This window comes from Limulus polyphemus, unplaced genomic scaffold (assembly GCF_000517525.1).
Source record: "Limulus polyphemus unplaced genomic scaffold, Limulus_polyphemus-2.1.2 Scaffold4835, whole genome shotgun sequence".
Lineage (NCBI taxonomy): Eukaryota > Metazoa > Arthropoda > Merostomata > Xiphosura > Limulidae > Limulus > Limulus polyphemus.
In genome coordinates, this window is record NW_013670445.1 from 6,672 (window position 1) to 29,163 (window position 22,492).

The window sequence follows — 22,492 nt, forward strand, 5'->3', positions numbered from 1 at the left end:
TATTTTTGTACTTAATTCTATTATTAACATTTATTTGAATAGGAAACAAAGAATGTATTGTGCCTTTATTGATTACAAAAAAGCTTTTGATCTAATGGATAGATCTTTACTGCAGATAAAGCTTATAAGATTTGGTGTAAATGGTAAAATAATTGAAGTTAAAAACAATATATATGAAAATGCAATAGCATGTATTTTTCTCAATGGTAAAAAGTCAGTATTATTTACATGTAATGTTGGCGTAAGACAAGGGGAAAATTTATCACCTATATAGTTTGCAATTTATTTAAATGACTTTGAATTTTATGTTAGCAGGAACTACCTACATAGAATTAAATGTATTGTCAGAAGACATAAGAAATAATTTCAGCGATGAAGATATAGAAATATATTTAAGATTGTACATGTCACTTTATGATGATGCTGCAATTGTAATGGTCGAATCTCCAAATGAATTACAAAATGCAGTACAGTATCTGTTCAATTATTGTAAGTGATGGAAGCTTACTGTCGACACCAGCAAAACTAAAGTTGGTTCATACGTGTATTTAGGTGTTACATTTAATTATCATGGTAGTTTTAAAAAAAGCTATTGCCAAGCAAGTTAATTAGGCTAGAAAGACTCTTTTGACATGTTCATGAAAACAAAGAAACTAAATTTACCCATAGATATTCAATGTGACTTCTTTCATAAACTAGTTCTTTCAATACTTCTGTATGGTTGAGAAATATGGGGTTATGAAGATTTAAATCAAATAGAAATTTTTTATAGGAAATTTCTACAAAATGTATTACAAGTTACTAGTTGTACAGATAACTTGGTTTATGGAGAAACAGGTACCCCAAAACTCATTACAGAGAATGGTAGCATTTTGGTGTGGAATAATAAATAGTAAAAAGAAAAAGTATTCACTCATTCTGTATAAACTTTTAAAGAAATTACAAGCAAACCCAAATGACCCTTTCCAGTCACAAAGGATAAGTATGATGGATGATATTTTTAATCAATTTGGTCTGACTAATATATGGATAAACGAAAGTGATGGATCTTCAGCTATTTACATAAAAAAAGCAATGAAACAAATGCTTAATGATATACAAGAATGGAATGCTAAACTGTCCGAATATAGTCAATAAAATTGAAAATTATGTACTTGAACTGGATTACAAAGACAGATTTAGTTTAATTAAATTCCACTGTAGGAATAATTTTTTGTTTGTAAACAATAATCAATTTTCAGTGTGAATCATGAAAAATTATAAATTGTTTAATCAAAATGAAATTGGTGGTGAGTTCCATTATTTACTTAATTGTCCTTATTCTATTGAAGGCAGAAAAACATCCTTAGGTTTTAAAAGCAAAAACAATGCTAATGTATTCCATATAAAGTGTTGTTAACTGTAAGGATCCAAGTAAAATGAAAAAACTTGACAAATTTGTGTTATTTTGACAAAATTTAGTAGAATGGTTGCTGAACCTGAAACGATATATTTATATAAATGTATATATTTCATTATTTACTTATACCACCATTACACATTGTCAAGTACTCTATAAAATATTATGTTGAAATATATCCTTATGTATCAATGGAAAATGTGTATTAATGGTGTTATGAGTATCTAAATGATTAACTGAGTTTGAAAAGCATTTAACGTTTTACCTTTTGTTGAATGAAGTTTGGTTTTTATGGAATGTTAATTAAATGAGTAATAATTGTTATTATAATTGTTCACTGCTGGCCTGAGACTCTATTTCTTTATTCTAACTGTAAACTACCTTAGTGACTTGTGACTCCAATAGTCACAACAAATCCTCCAAATACATAAATTTGGTGTAGCGAGTAGTTTTAATTGAAACTCCAACAATTAAGCCCATGAGGGTGCTACCCATTACACAAGGAAAACTGAAATTTATTACAATATACTGATCCAAATACACAAACTTCTATAAATTATTACTGGACATAGTACTGACAAAGATGTCAAATGTAAATACAATTCTTACTTGATTTTACAAAATCAACATATCAAAACTCTGTGTACTGCTGCTAAAAAAGAAATTAGTTTGTCACTAAACATCTATATTTTTTTTTATTTGTTGCTTTTTCCTCTCATTTTTAACATTTCAGTTTAAATATATGATGAGTTAAAAATTCTTGATTATTATAATCAGGCCAGTTCATAAACTGGATTATAAATTTTTTTCAGAAAAGAAAAAAAAACTGTACATGTATATAATTAGATTTATTTAAATGTTACAATAAAAACACTGAAACACACTATAATACACCCATGCAAGAAGAAGAAAAAAAAAGATGCCAAAACCAGATCTTGTTTGTACACACTTAGTGTCAATCTTGACTGAATCCTATTATTAAAATTATTTTTATATATGAAATAAAATGTAATTGAAAGTTAGAATCAAATCAAATTCAGTAGGCATGGAAAGGTATTAAAGTACCAGTAAATCTGTTTCACCAGAGGCTTTGAATGTACTTATTTTGGAAAATTCTTATAAAAAATGTTATCCAACATCATTTTAGAAAAATACCAAACTCATCTGATTTGAATATTCCTCACACTATACATGAAAATTGTTTAAAATTAAAATAATAAAAAGTAAATTAGTCACAAAAAAAAACAGTAGATCACCTGCACTAGTTTAAAAAGGGTAAGCTTCATATACTCCTCATTGTAACACTTGAATAAAATACACAATTTTTTATTTTATTTTAAACTTAGAACTAATTTGCTAAAAGTAAACTTGCCATATTAAAAAAATGCTTCAGTGGTTAAATTTTAAACAAATACCTTCATATGATAAACAAATCCAAAGTTTTCAAAAACACTGTAAGACAAAAACTATTTTAAGCAAAATACAACAAACAAGTCAGTTCCAAAGGATTTTGCTAAGAATTACTTATTTAAGTCTGCATTGGTGAATGAAATCTATTTTGGAGAAACATACTTCTATAATGTTTTGTGCTTATTATACAGCTCTTATAAAAAAGAAAAAAATTTATATAAAATCATATTACACTGGTTTCTTTACAAAAAATTAACTTTCACTTGATATCAAGATCCCAGAACTTGAGGCAATATCATTCCATGGAAAATTAGACATCAACTTTTGGAATTGTTTTAAAGCAGTTGAAAAGTTACATCTTCATTAAGCAGTTTACACAAAATTGCCCCTCAGTTATTCTTGATATTAATTAGAAAAATTTTACATTAAAACAAGGTATGAAAAAATGTGGCTCATATACAAGGAAAGAAATTCAATGTACTTTTTTCAGATGGCAGAATACCTTATCAAGATAAAAATAAAATCTTTTACATTTAACAACTATTCCTTGTTCTTCAAATTCAAAATACATTATTAATAAAACCAATCAGCTTCCATACACACACACACAAAATATTTTGAGAATAAAACTTCTACAATGGATACTACAGAAACACTCATAACAGATCTCACATGTTACAGAAAAAAATTCAAAGGTACAAACTATATTTTTTCTCACCCTAACATTAACAGTTTCTAATGAAAGATACTTAGAAAATATACCTTACTTGCATATGTCAGTGAAATGGGCAAAACGTTTTGAAGACATCTCTAACACAATTTGCATGGATCCAAATGATAATAGCAGTTGCCTTACAGAAAATACTTTTATCACAGGATCAGTATGATTTTTAACTTCACAGACTAACAGTCCTTTATTTAAACAGATTTTATTTACTTAGTGAGATAGTACACAAGTTTGAGCACATACAAAAAAAAGGTACATATTAACTGTTTCATATAAATATATAAAGGAATTCTAACTATATATTCAAAATTGTATGTCATCCTACATTTTTACCATCAGAAGTGAGTATAATGTGAAATATTTTTAAAAGAGCTTATTCTATAACTAAAAACTTATCATGGTTAATGATTCTCAAACAATATAAGAAATTTGATTCAAGAAAGAAAACGTAATAGAAATTTTGGTTTGTCAATAATCCTTTTGGACATAAAACATATAGAAACTTCCCATACTATTAAAAATTTCAGACCATAACACCTACATAACATAAGGAAGGGATCCCTACACATCATATACAAACATTTAAATTTTAGAGATCAGTACAAGCACTTGCAATCCTAAATTGGCAAATCCTCCAAAACAATCAAATACAACTCCATATGTAATTTTAAGGAATGTGCAAGAGCCTTAAAATGGTTAAATTATAAAAGTTTGATACTGTAACATTTACAGTATTCAGTCTTGGATGTTTTACTAAACAGGTAAAACATAACATTCAAATTACAGTGAATATATGAAGAACTTTGTACATACTCATGCTACCAATTACTGAACAGCAGGTGGAATAAAAACCTAGCTAACACAACATTTGTTACAATTGTGATTTTATTCTCATGAAATAATCTAGTACTATACCCAATTTAAAATGCCATGATGAGGTAAATGCATTTATTTGGTCTATATAATTTATGACCAAGAATTAATTTTAAAATATTTTTTTCTCTGTCTAAATACTTTTAAATTGAAAAAAGGAATGTTACTTAAAAATCTATACCCATAATTTTATACTCTTCAGACTTTGAAACTAATATGACATTAAAGAATTCGAAATAACAGTTGTCAATTGGCACATTATCAATTAAAACTAAACTTTACATGAAATCATTTTTAATTGAAAAGCTTTATGTATGTAGCTTAAGCAAGAAAAATATAAACATAATATAGTATTTTGTTTGTGGGATTTGATGCTATAAATTATAAAAGTTTCTTTTCAAGCATTTACAATTCAATATATCGTGTAAAAATAAATAAAAGTAAATAGTACACATAACATCTAGGTTCATTCTGATTTGTTAAAATTGTATTTTAAATGCTATAAAACATAAGTATAAAGAAGTAAGAGGTCCAACAATTCATGTTACTTCAAATACCAAATGTAAATTATTTCAACAGAAAACTGCTACTTTTCAAAATTATTTTTTACTTCTTCTAGATTATTCAAATTTTCATTTGGCTATGCTGTGAAAGCTTAATATCATTTAACTGTAATTTCCAAAATTATAAGATTTACCTGTTTTTTTTTTGTTGACATGCACAAGTCTGCTTTCAATGTAATTCATAAGAGGCAAGAGCTATTTTTTGGTTAAAAACATACCAACGTTAGAAAGCACAAACATATTCATTGGAAACCAAGTTATCTTTAATCCTAATGTTCAAAAAAATTTAGAACTTTAGAAAATATTTAATTAAGTTATTTTTGCCTTTTCCCCAGTTTTTCACTAGAAAAAAAGGACAGATAATTTTTGTTATTGCTGGTAAATTACACTAGATAACCAGCATGTTATAAACTCTTTTGCCAGTCAAAATAAAATCATTATGCTAAAATCCGTATTATAAGTTCTACAATCTACACGAGGCTGTGCTTTATTCAACCAACACCGTATTACAAGATCTGGAATCTACACAAAGCTGTGTTTTGGGGTCAATTACCGCTGCATTACTCTCCATGCTCAACTGAAGTTATGCTAACAGAGTAGACTAAGAAATGGACTTTAAAATATTGGTCACCAGGGGTTTAAATTGATTATCTCCTTTATTTTGAAGAATTGAAACCAGTAGTGCTTATAGCATGTGGAAAGGATTTGCTTGCACTTTTTAATATTACACTTTGTATTGTCACTATGTTTACCTGCAGGCAGATATTCAATTCATTTGTCCAAATTTAAGTTGAAAGGTTTGATTGTTTTTAAATGCAAAGCCACACAATGCTATCTATGTTGTGCTTACTATGGGTATAAAACCACAATGTTTAGCATTACAGGCTCTCGAGCTTACCATTGAAACACCAGAAAACATTAAGCTTGGATTTGTTTGTTGTTAAACATAAAGATACACAATGGACCAGTGTGCTCTGTTCACCACTGTTATTGAAAATCAACTTTTAAACTTACCTCTGAGTCACCAGGGGGCATTTGGCTTAGAACATATGATTAAAAAAAAAAGAGTAGTATATCAAGAACAGTAAATAACAACAAAGGTAACTACCAAAGTAAAATACTGTATAAAAATATTACCATTATATCTTTAAAACCTTTAAAAAACTCAAATTTGCCAGTGGTTTGAGATGTGATAAATTCTGTATTACATGAAGAAATAGATAAGTACTATATGAAAAAAAAATATATATTAGGTAGCTAATTAAGAATAAACTTGGGGAATATGAAACCACAGAACTTCAAGGTTCTTAGTTATACAAACCATATCTTTGGGTTGTTTGACCTTTGATCCCATAATATCCTTAAAAAAATGCCTAAATCAAAAAATTAAAAAGGTTTCTGGGCATATTGGACTAAGGTATAGCCCTAACAAGTTTCAAACTAATCCATTGTGAAATGAAGGAATGGCAGTGAATTGAAAAGTGCTTGGAAGAAGAAGAAAAAAAGAAAGAAGAGATGATAGAAAAATAGTACATCTCTCTACAGAGACATAACTATCTGCCCTCAATACATTCGTTCAAAAAAACAAAAAAACTACAAATCTCTTAAAATGTCTACAGAAGTATATGCACAGGTAAGGATGTTTCTGTAGAGTCAAGTTTACATATAAAAACAAAGTTTCTTTTGTCATTTCATGTCTGGGAGATGGAATATGAACAACATATTGACTACAGTTTGTTTCGTATCATATTACAAAGCATATTAATTCATAAGATCTCTGTTTCATTTAAGAAAACTATTAAAGTATCAGGTAAAAAAAACAATATACTGTTGGATGGAGTAACTATGGGTTCCATATGGACAGATATTATTCACAATACTTTAAATAATAGAGTGAGAATATTGTCCTGTTTTTATTCTGTGTATTGTTTGTTTACTCTGTATACATTCACACTAGAAAAAGGATTATTTTATTGTATGTATTCTATATTCTAAATACATTTATAGTATGTGTACATACCAGACAAAGAGTTGTTTTATTGTATGTATTCTTTATTCTAAATACATTTATATTATACATGCATACCAGACAGAGGGTTGTTATATTGTATGTATTCTTTGTTTATTCTGAATACATTCATGTGCATATACCATCAAAAGGTTGTTTTAACAGCTTATCTCATATGAAGAAAAGTGTTAGCAACATGATATGTTCATTCAACTATATGGTTCCATGAGGAATGAGCAATTTTGTGCAAATTATACAACTCTTCGACCAGATTTAAGATTAAATGTGCAGTTTTCGATTAGTTATAACTCAGCAATAAATGTATTATAAATAGTTACTTGAATAACAGAATCACAACATAATTACATGGATTGTAGTAAAAAGAATTGTTGCCATAGTTTAAATATCCAAGCTAGTAAAGACATAGTACATGGGATTAGGAAGTGTTTCAGTAATAATGAGTGTTGTCAAAGTTTAAACCTCAAAGCTATATAAATCACAGTACAAATTATTAAGAAGAGTTTCAGTAATAAAGATTATTGTTAAAGTTAAATCATCCAAGCTTTGTAAATTACAGTACAAATTATTACAAAAATTTCAGTAATAAAGATTATTGTTAAAGTTTAAACCTCAAAGCTATATAAATCACAGTAGAAGCAATTATAGTGTTTCAGTAATAAAGAGTGTTGTGAAAGCTTAAACATCCAAGCTATGTAAGTCACAGCAGTGGTGACTATGTAGTTTCTGCAATAAAGACAGTTCTCATTTAACATTCATGCTACGTAAATACAAGTGGTGCAGTCTGATTTTAAAGAACAAAATGAAATGTAATTATAAAATTAAATAAAAATAACACAATTGATGCTACTTTAAATAAAATCATTAGAAAAATTCTGAACTGATTAATGTAACACATATGAAAAATATCTTTAGATCACTTTGACAAGCAGTCGATTAGATGATGATAAATGTAATTTCTTCATTAATACTTTTTATATAAAAAACAAAAAGCTAATATTTTTTTTTTCCAAAAATAATTGTTTTGTTCTCTTATGATTCTATTAGGCACCAATTACTTCACATATTACTTTTAATCAAGACTGCCTTGGTTGGATTGGTTCAGGATCAATGTTTTGAGACACATTTGTAGAGTTATTTACTTACAAGCACTAATGATTGTGCGTGACCACAACAATAACAAAACCCAGTTTCCTTTGAATGCAAGAACAAGCTAAAAATTGTCTGCAACATGCTTTCAGACCTGAAGAGAATCAGCAATTTTTTTTATTTAGATAAAATGAAGTTTGAAAGACAAAAGTAAATAAAATTCACACAGATAAACTTACAGAGAATACTGTTCATCAGAGTAACAACCCTATTTCAAAAAAAATTTTAATAAAGAAATGGAAGTTTGTTGAAAACATAAAATCTAAATTTAAAGCAAAAAATGCACCTATTATGAATTTCATCACATTTATTTTAGGTACTGTTAAACCTTTCACACTAGCAAAGAAATAAGCTTTATCAGTTACAATGTCTTTAATCATTTTACTTACACAGAGTAAAAAGATCTGCTCTGATGAAAGCAAATGCAAGTGTGCCGGAATGTTGATCTTGAGCCAATCCTTCCAAGTTCATTCTATATATATATTTGTTCACATTGATATTCGTTTTTTTTTCTCTTTTTACAAGAAAGAAAGAAAATATTATCTACAATTTATAAAAATTAAAAAGATTAACAAACACTGAATACAAAATTAAGGCAATATCAAATTGTAGATTTCAGTATTTCCTATAATTGTGGGACTTTCATTTTAATAAAATTTACAAACTCAATAATTATTCTTATACAAATGATATCCCCACTGAAAATTATTACACGAACCTTCTCAATGCTCACTATCCATGCCACAATAGTTTGTGTACAAATGTTTACTTGATGCCACCGTACATAGAATTGTGATTTGTTAAATGGAATTCAGTTTTTTTTTCTCTGAAACATAAGTACAAAGGTCTTTAATGTTAAATTATTGGTAATTTATATTTATTAAACAAATTTTAGACGACTTTCAGTTCTCTGAATATCCACTTCTGTCCACCTTCCTCTTCTTTACATTCCTGAAGATGAAGTTGACTACTCTGAGGAGTGAGCTGGAGACACTTCTGATGGTGGCGATGGTGAAGCATCTTCGTATTCTGAAAATTATGGTTATTACAATAGTTTAAACATTTTATGCTTTTCAACAATAAAAAGAAACAATTTCCAAGGTTTTGTTACCACATATCAATTAAAATAAAATTACTTTTAAAATAATCAGCCATTTTTAACAATTATTAATTGCTATTATTGCTAAGAAAGGATTTTACAGAACCATTCTTACAAAAGTATTCACCCCTACCACTAATGTGACATTTTGATGAAATACAAATAATGTAAACAATCTCTTTTTTATTGAACTTGTTTTTATTCAAAACTCTAATGATCAAACTTAACATTGTTATGTGTGAAGGAGGTTGGATGTCACCAAAACTTGCAAAGAAAATATATAAATTGAAATTTGTTGATTGTATAAGTATTCATTCCTGTAAATCAGTACTTGGTGGAAGCACCTTTGGCAGCAATTACTGCTATGAGTCTTTTTGGATAGGTCTCTACTAGCTTTGCACAATGGGATGGTGTAATGTTTGGCCTTTCTTCCTGGCAAAATTACTCCAATTTTGACAAGTTCGTTGGAGATCATTGATTAACTGCAATCTTCAAGTCTCACCATAAATTTGCTACTGGATTAAAATTAGAACTTAGACTAGGCCCCTCCAGGACATTCACTTTCTTCTCTTGAAACCACTCCAGCGTGGCTTTGGCCTTGTGCTTCGGGTCATTGTCCTACTGAAATGTGAATGTTTGAACGAGTTTTAGACTCTTGGCTGACTCAAACAGGCCCGGATTTGCCTGTACTTTGCACCATCCATTTTCCCCCAAATCCTGACAAGCTTCCCAGTCCCTGCTGATGAGAAGCATCCACATAACATGATGCTGCCACCATCATGCTTGATAGTTGGGATGGAGTTGACTGGATGATGTGTTGTGTTAGGTTTGTGCCAGACATAACATTTTAAATTCAAACTACAACTTAAATTATGTCTTTTTCTGACCACAAAATCATCTGTCACGTGTCTGCAGTATCATTTACATGCTTTGTTGTAAACTACATACCAGATTTAAGATGATTCTTTATCAGTATTGGCTTCTTTCTTGCCACTTGCCCATACAGGCCAGCTTTGTGTAGGGACTGGGATATTGTTGATGTAGGAACATGACTCCCATCTCAGACATGGAACTTTGCAAGTCTTTCAAAGTCACTGTTGGCTTCGCCGTGGCATCCCTAATCAGTTTCCTGCTTACCTGCTGCTTAGTTTGGAAGAGTGGCCTGATCTGGGTAGTGACTTGGTGGTATGAAACACATTCCACTTCTTAATGATGGACTTTACCATACTCAAAGGGATAATCAGCAACTTTGAAATTTTCATGTAATGTTCTCCTGACTTTTGCTTCTCTACCACTTTATCCCTGACTTGTTTAGAAAGCTCCTTGGTCTTCATGGTTGGTTTGTTGTATCACTATGCGACTTGTGGCTTGAACAGATGCATTTACTCTGAAGTCAAGTTAAAACACTTAGATTACTTACAGACAGAGAACATTACACTAATTTTGTGACCTTTCAAACTAATCGTTTGCACCTGAACTGATTTAGGGTTGCCATAGCAATGGGGTTGAATACTTATGCAATAAGTATTTTCTAATTTTCTTTGAAGATCTAACTTACTTACATAATATCAGGTTTTTTTAGCTTTCTCAATTTGGAGTAGATTATGTAGATTCTAAATATAAAGTCCCATTTGAAAGTTTCATGATTGCAAGCTCAGATGGCAACAAAATGTGGAAACTTTGCAGGGGGGTTAATACTTTTACAAGGCACTGTATAATAATATATTTCTATTATTTGCACATACCCTATGAAGAAAATTAGAAGTACTGCTAGATGTAACATGAAAAAATGTGTCATTTTAAAAAAATAATAATGCAATAACAGTACTGAACACCTGAAAGCTATGAACACAGTACAGGATTTTTATATATAACTATCTAATCATTAACCTGATAATGATGATATACAGTATGGCAAAAAATATTCATTGAAATGTAAGGTAAAGTTTAAAACTTTGTGTAATTGACCTGAACACACTTATACAAAAATGCCTCACATGAACATCCTGGGGACCAAATGGCTTTTTAAAGGCCCATTTTATACACATTACTAAAGTTTCATTCTAACACCAGTCATATAATAGCTTAGAAGGACAAATTGTTCTTTAAAATATGGTCAATTTTTCATCAGAACAAAAGCCTGTTTTTTTTCCCCAATTTAAAGCCAAAAACTTCAGAGAGTTTAGTCTTTCTCAATAAGTGTCATTCATTTTTACAAACTTCAGTGATTTTGCTTTCCATACATGGCTGAGCCAATACCATGGTTCATATCCTTTTCAAGTAAAAAGGTTCCAGGACTTCTTAAAGGCTTTTCCAGGATTTATTAAAAATTCCCATATTTAAAGGTTGTTAGGCTGACACAGCAGTTGTATTAACATGGTGTACGATGAAAAATTATCAGTTTACTTCTGTAGTAATGAGCTGAAATAATTTTAGGCTCGATGATTCTTATCCAGTGTTTATTATGGTTATCAATTTGCACCATATATCAGACTTGAATTGTGAGATCTAAGATATATGTTTCTTTCTACAGATGTGGCTGGATAGTGCTGCCTCAAGCAGATTGGCAATAGCTAAAATTTATCAAAACTATACAACAGGCACAATATTTCTTATAGAAATTTTCAACAACCTGTTCTTTGTTTTTACATTTACAGACCATTTTCAATTGAAATGACACTTATCCATTCTTGCATTAATTTGCTGTGATATTTACTCACTTTAATGTACCCATGGAAGTAAGATCTTCTTACCTCAATGATTGCACCAAAAAACACAACTTTTCCCTCATCGTCAATACCACTGATTATGGATAGTAAATGCAAAGTAAATTAAAAACCATTCAGTATCATAGGTTTGACATTTATAAAGAACTGTTTAATTAGGCCTATTGTCAATAGTTTTTTAAGTGTAGTTTATGTAAAACCTCACAAGTTGGTATACTTTTTACATATAAAAAATTAAAACTGACATTTCAAAATATGGAATTTTAATTCTTTTTACAATTAATGTTATTGCAAGATATGCATCTTTAAAACACTGACTTTTAAAAATACATGTTTGTAAAACATGATGCATCAATTGAACATTAATATACAAGTTACCTAAATTCCCGTTATTTTTCTTTAAGTATCAGTTTTAACAATATATGAGTAGATGTATTTTATGATAGCCCATACTATCACTAAGTTCAATTATCAACCTAAAACAAATTTACAATATTGGTATCAGTATATCTGTAATTTACAACAATAAAAATATTCTTCTGTGGTATTTCCATATCTTGAGACACATTAAAAAAAGAAGAAGCTACTGTAAACTACAACCTAGCAATTGGCATTATATGCCATCATTTAAAGAGAGAAAAAAACATTTTCTTTTGGCTCTTATATATTCTCAGTCTTTTAGATTTTATATTTGCAACTTTCATTTGTATTGAATGTATATGACTATTTAAAACATATGATGTAAGGAAGCTATATAAGAAATACTTTATTTTTCAACAACTATTCTAAACCACTGGCATGGGAAGTCACTTTTCAAGCATATTTCCAGGGTGCATATGAATTTGGTAATACTATTTTTCAACTAAAATTGTTAAAATAAAGTAAGTGTTTTATAATTATTAAAAACCTTGTATAAATATATTGAATATATGTTCTAAATAGTCAAATGTTTGCCAAAAAAATATTTAAAAAATGTGCTCAACACGAGAATTAATCAAATATGAATAAAATTTTGCTAACCACAATAAAAAAAAGAATTAACTATGAAAATATGAATATAAAGTATAAACAAATAAAATAAGTCATAATTACAGCATCATACTGCCAAGGACCATCAACAGTCCCTAAGCGACAGAATACAAGTTTGATGTGATGCATATCCCCTTCAATACACCTCTCCCCAACACCAAGTTGACCTTCTTCATTTAGTCTGAAAACCTAGTAGTTTGAAATGTATAGTTTAAAATTTAAGTAAAAAACAAGAGACTTTACCATTAAATTTAACAAAATACTTTTTAAACAGATATATCAAGAAATGATGAAACAGCATTGACAAACATATATATGAACCAAGAAAACTCAAATATACTTACACACACACAAATGAATAAAAATATTTCAACAACTACACAACATCTAACAAGAGGGAATCCTCAATAGCAGCAGCACTTGAAATTCTTTCAGGCAGGATTAGTTTAGATTAATCTAAGAGATCTTTGTTTTCCTTTTTATTAGCTATATTTTTGTGTGCCAGCAATATCAAGCATGAGGCACGCATATATCCGATTTGATTTTATTATTCATCAGCATCTCCACCAGCCTACCCTCATACTGAAATTCTATTATGGAAATTAGTTTAATAGGCCTTGGGTATGGTCAAACAAATCAACTGAATTAGTTCTGAAATCAGTCAAGAAATGATGGAGCTATGAGCTAAAAGTTTGTACATGAAAAAAAAACTCAGAGCCATTCTATGAACCACTCACCCGCAGTTAAAAAATACAAAATTTCACTTACGTAACCAATACTTGAAATTTGATGTTTAATATAAATATCCAGTGACAGTAAAGCTCATCATCTTTAACTTGTACACACAACAACTATATACAAGTTATTTATGTACAGAGTTGAAAATTCTTTGAATATATTGGTCTAGTTGCAATAATTCAAATTTTTTAAAACATTAAAAAATACTTACCACATAGATGTACATTGGATATTCAAGTGTCAAAAGAATGATTTAATATTAATATTCATTTTTAACAAAACAAATATAAACTAGATGATACCGAACATAAAATCTTGTATAATAATATTACTAGTTCATGCATAAATTCCTGATTCAAGAGTTAAGGAAAAAGATCCAAGTACAAAAGGTTGCAGTAAATCATTACCTGTCTAATAGATTTATCAACTTGCTATATTTTACTCCTTACCTAGATTATGGGTGTACTTTGTATACATATATTGAAAAACTGTGAAATATTTCTCTCAATATCAGCCAGCCATCTTTGTAAGCCAACAGCTGAGTTTTATTCTCAAGTTAATAAAACATCCTGCTGTTTGATATTTAAATGTTAACATGAAAATAAGATTCCAGAGAATACAGTACTCACTTGATTTCCACCTGAGCCATGACAATGACTCAAGCCCACAGAAGACGGAGGTTGTGATCCCATCGTATCCAGACAGTGACTTGTTAACATACTGCGTACCTAAACAACAATATCCTACAAATTATCATCTTTCTTTATTGTTACAATGCTACACATCCAATCAACAATACTCAATGAATAAATCTAGCTTGTCATCATGCTCTTCATTAAAAACATCATTTCAATAATATGTAAACTCTTCTCTTACTATGGAAGGTACAGCTTCCTAGAGATGTGTTAAAAAAAATGGAACTTAACATAAAATAAAATATGATAAAAATGTATAATCATTAGAAATGTAGGATGATTTTTTAATCTCTGTGTTTTATCTGAATACCTCTGTACAAAAATACTCTCATGGAACCCAAGGAGCCAAATATTCATCAAAAATATAGAAAAATACCATGCTGAAAGCAAAGATTTTGATCTTTGTAGATCTGTTCTCTGATTGCATGTTCAGTGATACTCACAATCACTAAAATTGCTCTTAAACAAATAAAAAACTTTTTCAACTGGTGGAGACTACTTTTTTTATTTGTATTAACGATTTACATGAACTCTCACTAAATGTTTAAAATGTATGGAAAAATGTCTGAAAACCTGATGTAAATATGCTGGTAAAACATCAGGTGCTGTGCAAATTCTTACAAATGGTAAAAATGTAAACTTTCTGAAGAAGAAATTTAAAGCAGCAATAAGAACTTGCTCATGTTCAGGATAAAGTGTGGCTTATTTATACCAGAAGGCATATCGATGAAATATAATAAACTTTTATAATACTGGATAAGAATTAAACTTACCTCACCCCAGTATAAATTTTTAGGCAACAATGGAAACTTGTACAACACATCATATGCTACATTGTCCATGTACCACTTGAAGTCTTTACACTGTAGCTTCTCACGAAGATCAAATTGTTCAGACAAGTCACCAGCATCATACTGTCGTGCCATTGGTTCTCGAGTGTAGAAATATTCTTTGTATTCATCCATCCACACCTCTACAACCCTCTTATAGTTCTATGGGTTGAAATTAAACAATTTTACTTCAAGAAACATGAGATGGGCTAAAAAAATGGTTAACATCTTTAATGTAAATTTCAAAATGTCTTTATATAATGAATAAAATGAAAGATTTGGCTTCATATATTTATTTGCAGATTATAGTTATTCTTTAGATCTAATGAATACCTTTTAGAAATTACTAAGTTACGTTTTCGTACTTTATTAATGAACAATGGGCTAAAGAAACTATTAAGATTTTTAAGGTAAATTTCAAAACATATTTATATGGTGAATCAAATAGTATGATAGATTGGGCTTCAAATTTATTTATATATTTTAATTGTAAGATCTACTGAATAATAGCATTGAGAAATTACCAAATTATACATGCTTTATTAATGAACAATGGGGCTAAAATAAAAATGGTTAACATCTTTAATGTAAATGTCTTTTACACATGAAATTTGAAACTTATCTTTGTACTTTATTATCTTGCATTGCTCTTTTATTTGAAGATTTTAAGAAAAACAATTTGTTATTGGTGATGTTGCAATGAAGTGCTTAAAATGAACCAAGTTACAAAATTAAAACTTTTACATTCTAAATAGTATTCCATGATCATGACTTATGATTGCAAAGCACTATGTTATTTTATTATTTCAATGCATATGACACTTTAAATAAGTAATAAATAAAAAAACTGCAAAAACTAAGTATGATGTAGAGATGACAATACTAAAAAGTACAGAAACAAGGTAGGGATGAATACACAAAGCTATTCAAAAATCACTACTAAAGTAGCCAAATCTTTTCAAGAATAACTTTTATCTACAGTCAAATGTTGAAATCCTGTCAGTTGCATGAATTCAGGTTTGAATAAAAGCATTTAAGCTGAATAGTACTATACAGTCTTACAGTGGCTGATAACCATAAGCATATAAGACTGACTCAGTACTTACTGGTTACTTATGTAGAGATTTTTGTATGGTTTTGTATATTCATTGAAGTATCTAAATAAGACAACTTTAATTTCTTTTATCTTTTAAAATTTGGATTCAACTTAGTCCTGTTTGACAGACTACTAAGACAAAGTCTAGGTACAAAAAACATTAATCTTAGTGTTTAAGAAAAAATTATTCTACACACACTTACACAAAAAAAAATATATATCAAAGTTTAATAGTGGATGTAAATTAAATTTGCTTTGAAGCTCTTTAAAAATTTACTTTTAATAGGAACTTAACTGCTTTTCCATATAAGTGATGACTGATATTTTGCTCTGATTAATATTATACATACAATAATGTTAAACTGGTTTTAAGAAATCATTTAGCACTAGGATAGAGTGCCTTTGATTTTGAATGCCAAATGAAAATTGCAAAAGGTAAAATATCTTAAACATGAATGAGAAAAATAAAAAACTTGTAGTCAATAAAGTCAAGATGCAAACATCAGCTGATGCAATACAAAATTCTGAAGCTTTACTATTAATAATTATTTTCATTACATATTTCAAACTTAACTTAATTCAATATTTTGGCACAATTTTTTAATTATTTATTATTTAAAAAAACAATATAAAAGTATTTAATATTTCCAAGATCAAACCAAGTCGTGTCATCTTTCCAGGTTAATATGTGTGATTTTTTAAACACTAAGTAAAAGAAAGACTATAATGAAAACAATGAGAAGAGTTACCGAACTCAAAAAAATACAAATGGGAGTACTATATTTATAAAAACAAAGAATGATGAAATGCAAAATTACTTTTGCAACTGCAAACAAAAATAAGCAAGATAAAGACTAAGGAATCACAAAATACTGTAGAGTTAAACTAAATCAGTATTTCTCAAACCTTTTTGTTTTCGGACCTCATGATTTTTTTTATCTCAGCAGACCACAATAAAACCTATAGACCATGATGTTGCTTCCTTTCCTTAACAACGCAACCTTTCTGCAGACCACAGATTGAGAACCACTGCACTAGATTATACTTTGCTTAAAACAACAACAGATATATATATATATTACTACACTTTAAGATTATTAGAATAAATTATGAAGGTACCATATTATACCTCAATGAAAGTTCTAAAAGTGAATGTGATACTGAAGCAACATCTTGCATTTTATAGAATGATACTGACTTGGCAATGAATTCACTGTACCAAAACCTGGTGAATGACATTTAGTCATAGTCAGAGTATTAATTGAGAACATTTCTATAAGTCTAACACAGTTATAGAAGATTCATTTTCTCTAAACTTCTGTTATTTTTCATCAAGTTGTGAAAGTTATGTCCATGTTTTAAGTACAAAAGCAATGGTGTAATTTTACTTTTACACATGATACTTTATTTTAAATAAATATACTGTAGTTTTTAGCAAACATTATAAGAAAACAGAAATTAAACTGGAAATTTCTTTTGGATTATTTCTTTATTCATTACATGCAGCACTATTGTTAAATGTATATTTCCTCTCCTGACACACACACATTACGATAATCAATTTTTCAAGACTGTATGCCCATGAGTATTAAAAATTATTTTGTGCAGTTTTGCCACATAAAGCAACAATAAACAAAAATTCTGAGAAAAAGAGAATAAAATATTTTATTCAGAATACGTCGTTTACTAATGTAAACAACAAGCTTTTAGTATGAATACAGTACTTACTAATGTAACCAGCGGACCTTTCCGTTTCTGGGCAAGTTTACCAAAGGTGTATGGCATAAACCCACGATATACATGACCTACTCTAGAACATGGTACCCATACAATGCTGCCTCCACATTGCCAAATCTGGAATTGATAAAGACAACATCAATTCAAATAATTTTAGAAATTATATTAGCCAAAACTGTAAATATGTTCAAGCAAAATGTAATTCAATAAAAATCAGTTTTGTTGATTTTCATTTCACTGTGATTTTTGCACTTCAAATTCTATCTCAAAGTCAAAGACTTACTCAAAATGTTATGAAATAACTTAAACAGCTGTAACAACTTAAACTGATTATTTAAGTTGTTACAGCTCTATTGTACTTGCAGTCAAGGAAAGCCAGATCAATATTTTTGTACACAATATTATTTTATTCATATAAAAATCCTTCATTTTGGTGAGACTAGGTTTACTGACATAATATGGAAAAAAAATAATATAGCTACAATTTTATATAACTGAGGTATGGAAAGTTCCAACCAACCTTGAAAGATAGCTCAAAGTTCTCTCCACCCCATACTAACAATCCAGGATCATAAGCCCCAATCTTTAGAAAATATTTTCTGTTGATGGCAAACAACCCTCCTGCATGAGTTGGGGATCTACAGATATACAGTAATTACTCCACATTAACCAATGGTTTTCTGAATGTTATCGAGTTACATTCGTATATTTCTCTTGCTTGTTCTAATTCTTTTTTGTTTAACACAATCTAAAATGCATAACTTACTTTATTTTTGAGATGCTAATTTTCCCTTTTTTCTTTAAAATGGTCTTGAAGATTTATTAAACTTTCAAATATTATGAAAATCTGGAGTCTGGTAACTTTACCAAATTATTCTACACATATTAAGCAAAACAGTCAAATCATTACAAAGTATGTATGCATTGCTGATGATTGCCTAATGAAAGCAGGTTTATATTCAATAATCACTACATTTTCATTGGCAAAGTATTTTTTTCCACTCAGTCAACTTGATAATCCTGAAGCCACTATTGTGTACACACACACACACACGGCTTGTTCATAACTGTGAGAAGTGTGTTGGGTCATGCTCAAACAGGAGCCTGATTTTAGATCATATAATTTAATTCCAATGCAAAAAAACAGTTCAATGATCTTATGTATTCCTTTTGGAAAATAGGAAAAATGTGTTTGTATATAAAAATTTCTGATCAGTGAAACTAAAACTGAACCTGACCATCAGTAGAGCTACTTAAATACACTTTTATTAAGCCTCTACTTATAAAGATTAGAACAAATTGTTTCATTAGTTGTATATCTTCACTGTCAACAACATTTAAAGCCATAAACCAAATACTATCTCATGAGGAGACTTAGGATAGTCTTAAGTACAAATTCTAAACTTATAATACAAGTTTGATAATTAATGACAAATTAAAATAAATAAATGTAATTATATTTAATATAGTAGAAAGAATACCAATAATGTTAACGAAAGGAACAATAAATAAACAAAATGTCATACCTTAGTTCCCATCCTAAACCATAGTCGTTGATGTACATTTATTTGAAAACCAGTTCTCTCTCTAACAATGCTCTTTACCAAAGAAGCTCTGTATGCCTCCCCTACCATATAACTTGTTAAATGTTACAGTTAATGCCAAATATTTTGTAAAAGGCATGTTGGGTTGGATGCATCAATTTTCTCATGGTAAAAGCAAAAACCAATGTCAATGAAGACAAAAAACAATAAATAAATAAAAAATAAAATGATATAATACCTAATCTAACTATTATAATATAACAAGATTATGCATTCTTAGTTCAAATTCCATTGCCAAGTCAGAGATCAGAGAAAAATAAATTTTTCTAGCTCTCTAATCACATGACTTGAGCAGTTAGAAATTCAACTTTAGCTCCCATTATATTCTTGTAGGAAGAAATTTTTTCACTTCAACTAAATTGTCAATTATCTGTAATATCACATGGTATAAAACATATGCCAGTCAATCAACTGAAATCTAAGCTATCTATTGGTTATAAATTTAATGGGTGTCGGCCTTATAAAAATCTATTAACAAATTGTAATTTACAGCAAGGTAGAGGTAGGCGTGGGAGTGAGTTAAAACTATATTTTCATTTGACTTTTAATTATTATTCATCTGTTCATTTTAACTATTAAAAGTGCTTTGTACGTAAGAAAGCCTTAAATTCAAAAAGTTTATAAAACTTCAACAAAAATTAGGTAATATTTTTTAAAACTTAATGTATGAATAGCCTTATTTTATAATATATTCCCTAAATATCTTTGAACTGCTTGCTAAGCTGTTTCATTGACCTACCTGGTCAATAAATGAGAACATTAAGTAATTAATATATTATTAGGCAGGATATGACTGTTAATTTTTTTATAAGTATTCGTGATGTTCCCCGATCCTTCTAGAAACTCATCACGTGTTACCAGAGTCACGTGATTTCCGCTGTCGTAACAATAGGTATAAATAATTGTTGTTAGAATAAATGTAAAATAATATGTTACAAATTTGATTTGTAAATGACATGAATAAAACTGATAAAAATACAGTTCCCCAACTTAATGTAGCTAACACCATAAGAGTTGTTGTTCATACAATTTCGTAATTATATACCACGATAGTGGTAATAGAACTCTCAGGCAAAAAAGCACCTTAGAAAGTAAATATTTGGTTTAAACAACATTTTAAAACCCTTACTATTGACTGCTATGTCTATACATATATAAAAAATACACACATGAAAACAGCACGCGTGTTAGACTTACAAGGAAAAGAAATTCCACTCAAACGACCCGTTTGTAATTTTTCTTCTTATTATTATTCTCTTGCCAGCCTACAATAAAAACGGCTTAGTATATTGGACCCAAACCTTTTGTAGAGTGCTAAATAAGGTACTAAGAATGTCGTAGAAGTATTAAGCAGTCGACTTGTTTCTTCTATATTTTCGAGCCTGCATGAAGGTAGTTTAAGGCCCCTTGAATAGGGTACAAGCAAATTTGAAATTAATTATAATTAATACATATTAAGTTAATTACAGAATATGAGCTAACTATTTGAAGTAAATTAGAATATGATGCATCTAACTTTTAAGGATGATATATTAAAATTAAACGATTATAATAATAATTATTCACATGGCAAGTAAGAATGAATTAGGTACATAAATAACAATATAGTTATTGTACAACATTACAGGAGCATGCCAAAACATTACCCTAAAATCATTTTTTTCCTTACTTTGGTGGAAACAAAATCTCTAACTGCATTTTCCTGATCTATTTGCCTAAGCAATGTCCTTTCTATTTTGAGCAGGGAAAGGTCATTAAAGCATTCATTTAACATTGAAGCAAGTAATTCATTTTTTACTCTAGCCGTTTTAGAAAAAGGTCTCTCTGCAATGCAGTATTTGCTAGGCGCCCTCTATTTTAGTATATAAGCCAGCAAATAAAGTGAGGGCGATAATTGAATTGCAGACAGAGAGATATAGAGACAGATAATCGAGTCAAGCCGTAAGTAAAGTGCGTGAATCATTGTGAATTCTAGCGTGTGTTTAAGTTAAAGTGACTGTGGAAATTAAGTGTATTGCAAAGCTGTATTGAAAAAGAATAAACTAGTTTTATTTAAGAAAGGACTTGTATCGCTGAAGTTTCTCGGAAAGAATTTCTATGGGAAATTAACAAACGAACAGAGACGTAACAAACTGGTGTCAGAGAGTAGGACGAAAAAAAAGAAAATGGAAACAAGAGGTGGCAAATCAAACTACAGCTTAGCAGATGTGATGGCAGCAATACAAGAACAGCAAAAGAAACAAGAAGAACGAGAAAAGAAACAAGAAGAGAGATTACAGCAGTGACAAGAAAACCTGCAACAGTGGCAGCTGGAACAGCAACATAAACAAAAGAGATTACAGCAGTTGTTGGAGGAAAATGAAAGAAAGAAGAAGAACGAGAAAAGAAACAACAAGAGAGATTACAACAGCTGTTGGAGGAAAAAGAAAAGAAACAAGAAGAACGAGAAAATAAACAAGAAGAGAGACTACAGCAGTGGTTGGAGGAGAAAGAAAATGAACAAGAAGAGAGACTACAGCACTGGCAACGGGAACAAGAAAGGAAACAAGAAATACAAATGGAAAACTTTGTAAATTTCAAAACGAATTAAATACATTAAAGGATGATTTATTGTCTTTCACACAAGGAGGATACATTAACCATCGACGTAATCAGCCACAGACAATGGCAAGCCCTTTCCAGACCCCGCAGCAATACGGGTGATCTAGTAAAAAGGAAACCACAGGAATTCGATGGGAAGGTACCGTGGGAAGCATATAGAGCACAATTTGAGCTCCTAGCAGAGATAAAT

The 22,492-nt window shown here is 29.5% G+C and overlaps 1 protein-coding gene across 5 annotated transcripts in view; it reads right to left on the reverse strand.

The window, feature by feature from the left end:
- Positions 1-1,893: 1,893 nt before the first annotated feature.
- Positions 1,894-22,492, reverse strand: part of LOC106471754 (N-acetylgalactosaminyltransferase 7-like) — a 37,935-nt gene continuing 17,336 nt past the window's right edge. For all 5 annotated transcript variants that reach the window (XM_022400361.1, XM_013932377.2, XM_022400362.1 and 2 more), the window contains 6 exons: positions 18,618-18,735; positions 18,089-18,214; positions 15,208-15,426; positions 14,369-14,467; positions 13,065-13,190; positions 1,894-9,176 (listed from right to left, as the gene is read on the reverse strand). In XM_022400361.1, coding sequence (XP_022256069.1) covers positions 9,039-9,176; positions 13,065-13,190; positions 14,369-14,467; positions 15,208-15,426; positions 18,089-18,214; positions 18,618-18,735 — 826 coding nt within the window. In that variant the 3' untranslated portion in view covers positions 1,894-9,038. The remainder of the gene's footprint in view (positions 9,177-13,064; positions 13,191-14,368; positions 14,468-15,207; positions 15,427-18,088; positions 18,215-18,617; positions 18,736-22,492) is intronic.